This window comes from Thamnophis elegans, chromosome 4 (genome assembly GCF_009769535.1).
Source record: "Thamnophis elegans isolate rThaEle1 chromosome 4, rThaEle1.pri, whole genome shotgun sequence".
Lineage (NCBI taxonomy): Eukaryota > Metazoa > Chordata > Lepidosauria > Squamata > Colubridae > Thamnophis > Thamnophis elegans.
The window spans coordinates 92,987,172-92,997,016 of record NC_045544.1 but is presented as its reverse complement, the minus strand read 5'-3'; the positions used below and the strand labels follow the sequence as shown (position 1 = coordinate 92,997,016).

The 9,845-nt window shown below is 36.7% G+C and overlaps 1 protein-coding gene across 1 annotated transcript; it reads left to right on the top strand.

The window, feature by feature from the left end:
• Positions 1 to 1,609: 1,609 nt before the first annotated feature.
• On the top strand, positions 1,610 to 8,092 carry MRPS10 (mitochondrial ribosomal protein S10). Its single transcript, XM_032217061.1, has 7 exons — positions 1,610 to 1,712; positions 3,205 to 3,263; positions 3,371 to 3,443; positions 3,659 to 3,798; positions 6,457 to 6,565; positions 6,889 to 6,978; positions 7,828 to 8,092. Exons 1-7 carry the CDS (start codon positions 1,626 to 1,628, stop codon positions 7,912 to 7,914), a joined length of 645 nt encoding a protein of 214 aa, XP_032072952.1. The 5' UTR covers positions 1,610 to 1,625; the 3' UTR covers positions 7,915 to 8,092.
• The last annotated feature ends 1,753 nt before the right edge of the window (positions 8,093 to 9,845 follow it).

The window sequence follows — 9,845 nt, the reverse complement described above, 5'->3', positions numbered from 1 at the left end:
TCGATTCCCAGTAAGGGTATGGCTAGCTGATGAGAGCTAAATAGCTTGAAATAGATCTATACTAGTCTCCCTTTATTTATTTATCAGCACAAATACAACATATATCCCAATTCCAATACACACAGCATTTTGAGGTGCACAGAATGAATACATACACACACACACACACACACACGTATATATAGCGCTTAATGAGGGAGCTAGTTAATTGAAAAAGTAAAATTAAGGATCAAAAGTATTTTTAATGAATTAAAACATAAAGAAGGTCCTCATGATTTTGTGAATAAGGAACCTAAACCTTGCAGCCTTAAAAACTCCCAGAATGCTGGCTGGGGAATTCTAGAGCATAAATTCACACATCTTAAAAGTTGCTTAAGTGTGAAAAATATTGAACGTTTGACGTGTTTTTCTAAAGTTACTGGAAGGGTTCCATAAACGCAGCTGGCGGTTTTCTGCTCCACCTTCTTCCGGTGTCGTGTGCTCGAACTCTTCGTGGGCGCCCGTCTCTTACACAGAAAGACAGTTGATCAAGTTTTGTGATCTACTGACTGCTTTGGATCCTCGCGTTCACATGATTAAAACCGATCGCTTGCACAAAGCACTCCCGCAATTGGACGGGAGTTGAATCCAAGCGTTATCAGCCGAACTCGAACAGCGAGAGGGAGACTGAGGCAAGCAGACCGTAGAAGCGCCACCTTAGCCAATTTCCTTTCCTTTTCTTCTACGCTGTAACCCGAGCGTTAAGCTTTGGGTTCAGAACTGGGCGGAAATGCAAGGGCGGCACACTGTAAAGCAGCGTTGAACAATCCTGATAGAAACATTTCACCAATCACGGTCGATTACGGCATAATTCAGCCCTTTTATTAAGATGTTAAGATTAGCGACCGGTCTGAAATTTGATTACGATACTACAAAGTGATTTCACTGCTGCTTTCACCATTATCAAGCGCGATCGGAAACAGCAGGCAGCCTCGTCCTTGCTCCGGAGTCGGGGCGTTGGGGCGTGTAACCTCACGAGGCTGCCCTACCATGGCGTAGTAAACTATGGATTCGGTCTCTGCGTGTGGCAAAATGGTGATCCCACTGTCCCCTTTCCTTTTAGCATCCCCTTCTCGGAGAGATTTGTTGGAATGTGCACCAAAGACAAATTCCTTGTGTGTCCAATCATACTTGGCCAATAAAGAATTATATTTCTATTCCTATTCCATTCTATTCTCTAGGACTGTCATCCAACCTTGAGTAGCGCTGCCCCGCTGTCTATAGGCGGCAGTCCCTCAACCTGGTCACAGTGCGGTGCGTCTCTCAAGCCTCGCCCCACTTCAGAAAGGTTTGTATTGACAGTCCCTGCAGTGCAGGTTTATTTCTCCTGGACGTATTTGCAAAAATAATAATAATAATTAACAATAGTCCCTCATCAGCTTTGGAAAGCAAAGTAACTGGGGCTCTTTGCGTCAATGGATCTTTTTTTACACCGTCTTTTCTTGAAAGAGATGAGAGCTCGAAAACGGCGTAGAAAAACCTTTCCGGCGGACCAAGGAGGACTTACCGCCCCCTACTTTCACTTTTATAAGTCGGTTTCCTGAGGCCGAAACCGACGCTCTAGGCTGTCTGAGTAGGGAAACTCCATGGTATCTCGGCAAGAGGAAGTTGTGGAAGGGGCGGGCAAGATGGCGGCGCGAGCGGCCTTGACCCTTCTAAGCCGGCTTTGGCAGGTAATGTTGATGTTTGAGGGGTTTCCGGGGATGGGAGCAAATTTATATACCAGCCTTTGCCGGCTACGCGGTTTGTATTGATCTTAATCAACCGGCTGGGAAGGTTAGTTGTAATTCGGTGCATTTGAACCGGCGCCTCGGCTGGGAAAGAGTGGTCGGGTAGTTACCCCTGCTTCTTCACAAAAAGCAGAGAACGCCAAATTGAGTATTTACATTTCTAACAAACAATTGTAACGTGCTGGCACTTAAATAGCTTTAAATAATACCTCTTTGGTTCTGTTTATGGGGCAAATTTTGCCTAAGCGAACTTAGACTGGTTCTAAAGGCACATTAGCAAACGGGAAACACATTGTATGCTGCTGTTATAAGTCAAAAAGGTAGATCAGCATCAGAAATACATCCAAGATTTAGTTAACTCTCAGACAAGGAAGTTGACTGGGTGACTTGGACTTGTCTCCTTCTTTCACCCCAGTTCACACTCAGAGTGGTGCCTGGGCAAAAGTGGGGGAAGAGGTGCAATATGCATCACCTTGAACTCCTATAAATCTGACAATAATAATGAAAGGGGCTCATGGATTTGAATCTTCAATTGAAATGTTTCAACCTTTTGTTGGCAATTACTGCAGAATTTTAAACTTGCTAATCTTTAGATTGATTTTAAGCACAATTTATATTTATTTGAATTGGACTGGATTGGATTGCAAAATAGTCTAAAGGAATCTAGGGACCATTCTTTCAGTGGTCCATAGATTTCCTTAGACTATTTTGCAATCCAATTTAACAAAATTAAACTGAGCATAGCTATATGTTTGTATAAAACATGGACACATGCATAATTACTGCTCTTATCTTTATACCAGCAAGTTCAATGTGGCTTTCATCAGTCCTGGGTGACATTTGGCTGACTTTTTTAAAAAGATTTGTTTTTTGGAAATTTATGTTTATGCTTTTCAAAGCTATGTAATAACACACCACATATGAAGAAATCTCTTCTGTAAACGATTAAAGACTGACTTCTATATTAATAGAACTATAAACTCTAAAACTATTGTTACTGTGTGTGAAATAATAACAATGTTTCACTCCCAATGAAAAATTTTGTCGCTATAGAAAGCACTAAGCACACATGGATGCCAAATCATGTATTCTTGAAAAAGCAAATCTTTTGGTCTGAATGGATGGTAAGAGACCCATTGGATCTCAAGATGCAAGTCTTCAGAGTTGTTTAGTTAATCATCTATTCATCACATTTTTACACCACTCATCTCAGTTAAGCTCTTGTTGAAGCAGTGTTGACCATGAACAAAATATGTTAAAGATTCTATAATCAAATGAAGAGGCAGTTTGTAGATATGTATTGGCTTTAATATCAATAATGTAGTTTCCCTTTTTGCCTTTTTAATAAATCTGTAGTTTGAGATAAAATTCTGGAAAACTACCAATGATAAAGTACATGTAATATAATATTAACTATGTACTTTTTATTTTTTAGGGGCCAGAAAAATTTCTTGTAGCACGCAAAGTTCCATTAAAGCAACATAACTTTCTTAAGTAAGTTTGCCACATTGAGTTAATGCTATATTAAAGCTGCAACTTCAGTTTTTATGACCAATGACAGTTCCAAAGTAACTCATACTGATTTTCCTTTTAATTTTCAGAAATAATCACTTGATATGGATTCAATCTTCAAGGGCCAACAATAATATTCAACAACCCGCAAAGAATCCGCTGGTATGTGTGATGATTTTTAGTGAATACTTTTTCAGCAACTAAGAAATTAAACTATGATCTAAATTTTATTTGTACAAACTGAAAAAGGTGGAAGAATAACAATTACTTAATTTTAACATGTATCAGATAATTTATATTTAAACCATAGTAACTGTATTCAGGGTGACACCTTTAGAATGCTGATGCTAAATTATTTCTCTTTGCTTCCAAACTAGGTATCTGTTTCGGATGAGCCAGATATATTATATAAAAGACTGGCTATTTTAGTTAAGGGGCATGATAGAGCTGTGTTGGACAGTTATGAGTATTTCATGGTGCTAGCTGCAAAAGAATTTGGTCTCTCCATTGAAAAAATGTAAGTACTGTTGATCTTTATACTTACTCAGTCTTTCTAGAGTTTTATTCTCAAGTAGACTAACTCACTGCATTACATACTTCCAAATCTTATAGTTCCACTAATTGTCTAAAGAACAAAAATCAAACTGGAAGAACACAATTGTAATGGGCCATTTAGGCCACTACTCTGTGTTCAGTTGGAGTTTCCCAAATTAAAAAATACTGACATAATTTTCTAGTATGTCCAGTGAAGGATAGTCCGTCACCTGTCAGTGTAATTGAATCCAAAATCAGCTTGGGATAAACTGCTCTGAGTTACTTTTTATTTCATATTTATATCCTGTTTCATTCCTTGTAGACTGTAGACAGATAGAAGATTAAAGCAGTAACCAAAATTAATTTTTTTTAAAAAAGAATCAATAATAAGCATCATGATGCCTGTCAAAATAAACTAAACATAAAGTAAAACATGGATTGGAAAAATATTGGTCTGATTGTAAACTCCCTTTAAATTCAGGGCTACATATATCTGGGAGGAAAGCTATTTGATAAAATGAGAGTCATTGACCAGGTCAGCTGTCTACCCATGTTTCATGACATTTGCAAGGAAAGTGGCTTCAAAATAGGGAGTTTTCAAGTTTGATGTCTTTGTTTTAATAGCTGCCTTTTGTACCAGTTATAGCATCTGTGTTCATCTCCAAGGGTAGCCACACTGACCCTATTACAGTAATCCAACCAAATGATGATCTGGGCATGGATTATTATTACTAGGACCTCTTGGTCTAAGTAGAGTTGGAGCTCAGTGAAATCTACTTTGACTACATTTATCACCTGTTATGTATGCAGGAGCTGAAAGTCCAGGGAAATCCCCAAGTCAGGAACCAACTCCTTTGTGATGAGTGTGGCTCCATCAGGTGCAATTGCTGAGCCAATGTTATTATGTTATCTAGATGTTTATGGACAACTAGCAATTTTGACTTGGTGGAATTTAATCTCAGCTTGTTTTCTTATCCAGATCTTTCAGGTACCAATTTAAGGCTTTTATATTACCTTCAGCTTAGCCTAGAGTAGGAATGTATGATTAGCAATAGCATTAGCACTTATACAGGTAGCCCTTGCCTTACAACAGTTACTTAGTGACTGTTCAAAGTTAGGTCATTAAAAATGAGTTATGACCATTTTTCACACTTACAATCTTTGCAGCATCCCCATGGTCATATGATTTATATTCGGGTGCTTGACAACTGACTCGCATTTATGACGGTTGCAGTGTCCTGAGGTCATGTGACCACCTTTTTCAGCCTTCTGACAAGCCAAGTCAATGGGGAAACCAGATTCACTTAACAACTAATGTTACTAATTTAACAACTGCAGTGAACAAATGTGGCAAGAAAAGTCATAAAATGAGGCAAAACTCACTTAACAAATTTCTCACTTAGCAACATAAATTTGGGGCTCAGTTGTGGTCATAAGTTGAGGACTACCTGTATACTGCTTCATAGAATTGATGTTTGCCTTGCCCCAGCCCTGCTGAAGCCTGCAGAGTGCTGTTGGGGGCTGAGGGAAGGCAAAAACTTTTTCTCTTGAGTGGTTTTCAATGTCAGTATATTGCCACCAACAATCTGGGTCCTCATTTTATCGATCTTGGAAGGATGGAAGACTGACTCAACCTTGAGCTCATCACGATTGAACCTCAGACAATGGGCATAATTAGGTATATATTGATGACATTTCAGCTCAAACCACTGGCAATTTCATATACATATTTAATAATATATGGGGAAAGCCCCATGTCCTAAGGTATTCTATGTTATTGTTCCCAGGAATCTGAATCCTAACCCATGATAGAAACCACTTGCTTAAACAGTAGAATCACCACAGAACAGTGTACTCAACTCTCAGTTCCTACGATCAGTGAGAAAGGTATAATGATTGATTATATTAAACACCGTTGAGAGTCTAAAAGGGAGACATTCCCCACATTTAGTCCCTACAGAGGTCATTGACCAGAGCAACCAATGCTGCTGTTGTAGAGCCAATTTGAACTCATGTCTTAGGAAAGAGTGAGTCTTAGAAAGAGTCTGGACTAATTAAGCTATATGAACTTTTGTTTGTAGGCTTATGACCTAAAATAAAACAAGTCTTGATGTTATATAATCTGTTTGAATAATTGTTTCAAAGTAAACTTTAAGCAAAGTCACCTTCCATTCTATCACAATTGAATTATATGTATATTATAAAATTGATGTTTGTCTTGCCCCAGCCCTGCTGAAGCCTGCAGAGTGCTACTGGGGACTGAGGGAAGGCACAAACTTTTTTTTCTTACTTACCTCTTTGAAATCTTGTTGTGTCTTATACACGGGTGCGTCTTATAGTCCGAAAAAATACGGTACCTCGATTTGAAGTTTTACCTTTTCATTTATATGCATTGTCTGTTGCCTACTTCCAAGATCTGCACTTCAATACATTACACTACATTAGATAATCTAGATCCCAAATTATGTAATTTAACTGCTACATAGCCTGAGTAGGAAAGAACACATCCCCTCCAGATGAAGGCTCAATTTAATTTGTTCTTTTTCTTTTTCCAACTTTCTAAATAATTGCAGTTATTTATATTGTTGGCTGTAATTTCAGAAATAGATGACTACATGATTAAAATGTTATTATTTTTTAGAGAAAAGCCTCCTAAAAAGATAGAAAGATTAACGCTTCTGAAATCAGTACACATTTATAAGAAGCACAGAGTTCAATATGAAATGAGAACACATTATCAGTATATAGAGGTAAGTAAACAGCTGCATGTTCAACTACAAAATAATAGGTACATAGAACGCACAGAAAATAGTGTTTTTGAAAAGAGTGTATACCTTCTCTCAACAAATTAAATATTTGTTAACATGATAGATAGTTATAACCACATCCAGGCTTTATATTTTGATTTTCTGGAGTTAAGTAAATGTAAAGAAAATACAGGGTGATTCAAGCTAGGAGAAAACTCTTATTAAGTAAGACACTATTTACAATTGCTACCTAATTTTACCTTTACATGGAGATTATTCCCCAGATTATTGTTACCGGAAAAGTATAACAGTACTTTCTATTTCAGTTAAAGAATTTAACTGGTAGCACAGCCAATGTTTACTTGGAATACATTCAGCGAAATCTACCAGAAGGGGTTGCCATGGAAGTCAAAAAGGTATTGCTAATTTTGTTCTGTTTATAGGGGTGTGCAAAATGTTTCATGTACAAATTCTTCTATGCATGGAGCAGCTATTTTAGAATGGCCTGGACTGAAACCAAAGAAATACCTTCCTGAACACAATCACTTACTTTTGTGTTGGAAGCACCGTGCACACAATAAAACAGCTGTTTTGATTAGGACAAAAATGGTGGGTTGGGGGGAGGAAAAAAAGATTGTCAGCAGCTGAGGAGAGGCAGGGGATGGAAGAACAGTTGTGTGTCTATGGGAGAATGCCACACTGAGACAACAACAGAAGCAAGCAAGGGAAGAGGGCAGGTGGGAAGATTGATAAGCTATACTAGGCTAGCAAGTGTCTTACTGCCCCTGCAGTCATGTGATCACAAATTCAAGTGCCTGATAACTGACTTGCATTTACAATCTGTTGCAGCATCCTGTGGTCACATGATCACAACTCTTTTTTCCACAATTTTGGGGGGAAAGTCCATTGGGGAACTGGGTTCTCTTAATCATTGTAAACATTGTAAAATGGGATCTGACTTGATTTACGATCACAATAACTTATGACAGAAATTCGAGTCCAAATTGCGGTCCTAAGTTGAGGAGTATCTGTATCAATTTCTAGAACAGGATGATTTGCTTTGGATTTGGAATCAAAACATTCTCCTTGTTTATGTAATATAAAATATGTTGAATTCTTAAGTTTTAATATTAATCAGATAGCTACTAAACAGAAGTCTTCACACTTTGTGTTGGGTTTTTAAAAAATATCTACAGAATTTAACTAGAGAATCTATGAACTATTCCAACATAAGCATGTAACTATATATTTCCCATTGTTTTTAGACCAAATTAGAGAAACTTCCTGATCATATTCAGAAACCTGTTTGGGATGACCTGCCTGAAGTAGAAGAAACTACAATTACATCATAAAAACCTGACTCTTTTTTAAAAAAAATTCTCTATAGGTTAATTAGGAAATCAACATGAAATACCATAGTTCTTTTATAAAATTACACCGATTTTGAAAGAGCCCTGTATCAGGGTACTTACAGGGAATCTTATTACTTGACCAAAACAAGTATTTGAACTTTACAACGAAAGCTTAAAGGTTCAGAAGCAATTAAAGAAAAAAAGTGGACATTTCATCTGCACCATAATATGGCTGAAGATGTTGAAAATGATAGTGTCTCTGTATATTAATAAAACAAATGTTATACCAAATTATTTTGTCAACATTTATTATTTGAAATGATAATTTGCTTCAGTTGTTTCCTATATAGATGCGTTGAGGAGAGAACCATCAAACTTGTAATATTCTATTACTAACTATAAACACTGAAATATTTTTAAGTAATATTTTTGAACACATTTAGAGCATTTTTAATAGGGAATTAATTATGGGATTCACTTCACTGTTATGAAACTGAGGATGGAAGTATTTGTATATATTTGACATGTTGAATCATTTAAGTTCTGCTGAAAGGAGCAGCCATACATACTGTCTGTACCCATGATTATATTCATTAAACCTCTATACTCGGCCATTAAAAGTCTAAAAATCTGGGCTTTTATACAAATATTTAATTTGTTGTTTAGATTCCAGGTAAGTTACTCTGAATAATGTTTTTGTATGATTAATTGTATCTTAATATTTTAAAGTTATTTTAAGTGGCATTAATCAAAAGACAAGATTGAAATTTAATTTTTTAAAAATGTACACCCATCTTTACACATACAAGAAGTAGGAAGTAAATTTTGGAAGCAGAACATAAAGCACATTTGGAATAGCCATGATAGAAAGCTGATAGATTTCTCTGAAATCCAAATTCAACTAATAAATAAATAAATAATCATAGTCTAGCATATAGTGTCAGAATTTTCAGATAGCATATTTGGACCTGTTTTTATTCTATTCTGGTATTATCCTTTGAGCCCTGGATTAGAAATGCTGTTAATGTCTTATTCCAGTACTTGGAAACTGTCAAACCCTGATGGGGATGGAAGAGATTGACACTGAAGCCAAGCAAGACAGAGATGCCACTTATCCATCAAAGTTCTCTGTCAGTGTTAGTGTTGCTCCAATATACCTTGGAGAGTTTCTGGAGTCCCAGCTGTTATAGAGCAGCAAGTGGAATGTGCCCAGGACGGTCTTTGTCAAGCTTTGCCTAGTGCACATGACCTAAGACCAAATGCAACATGATGTAGCAATTCATGGCTTGGTTATCACCCGGTTAGGACAATAGTAATACGTTCTATGTGGGATTACCTTTAAACACCATGCAGAAGCTACTATTGAACCAGAATGCAAGCCATGTGTTAACTGACATCAGTTGTTGAAGTCTTGTACCTTGTACTGGCTTCCAGTCAGTTGGTTTTGCTTCACAAAACTAGGTGCAACATAATAAATCATCCCAACAAAATCAATTCATATTCATTCACATCCGTGAATTAAAGGGGGAATGAAACTAGAAGCACTGCTAACCTTTGAGAACATTCTTGACTATAATACTGTAGTTCCCTGATCACATTTAGGAAAATGACAGCTCCCTGATCACATTCAGGTAAACTCAGCTTTTTGTGTAGATTTTGTATAATTCAAAAATGGCTCTTGATGTACGTTAATGTGTTTTATTATATATCAGTTGTACTTTTTAATTAGATATAGCATGGATATTTTTTTCTATATAGTAAATCTCCAATAATGATTTTAATTGCAGGAGGATATAAAAACTCTATAATCAAACAATGTATGGTAAAAAATCAGAAAAAGATACTCAGTTTAAAGGATCTATCAGCAAAATAATTCCCATTTATAAGCTTTAAGCCATGGGCAGCAAACAAATCGAAAAGAATAAAAATGA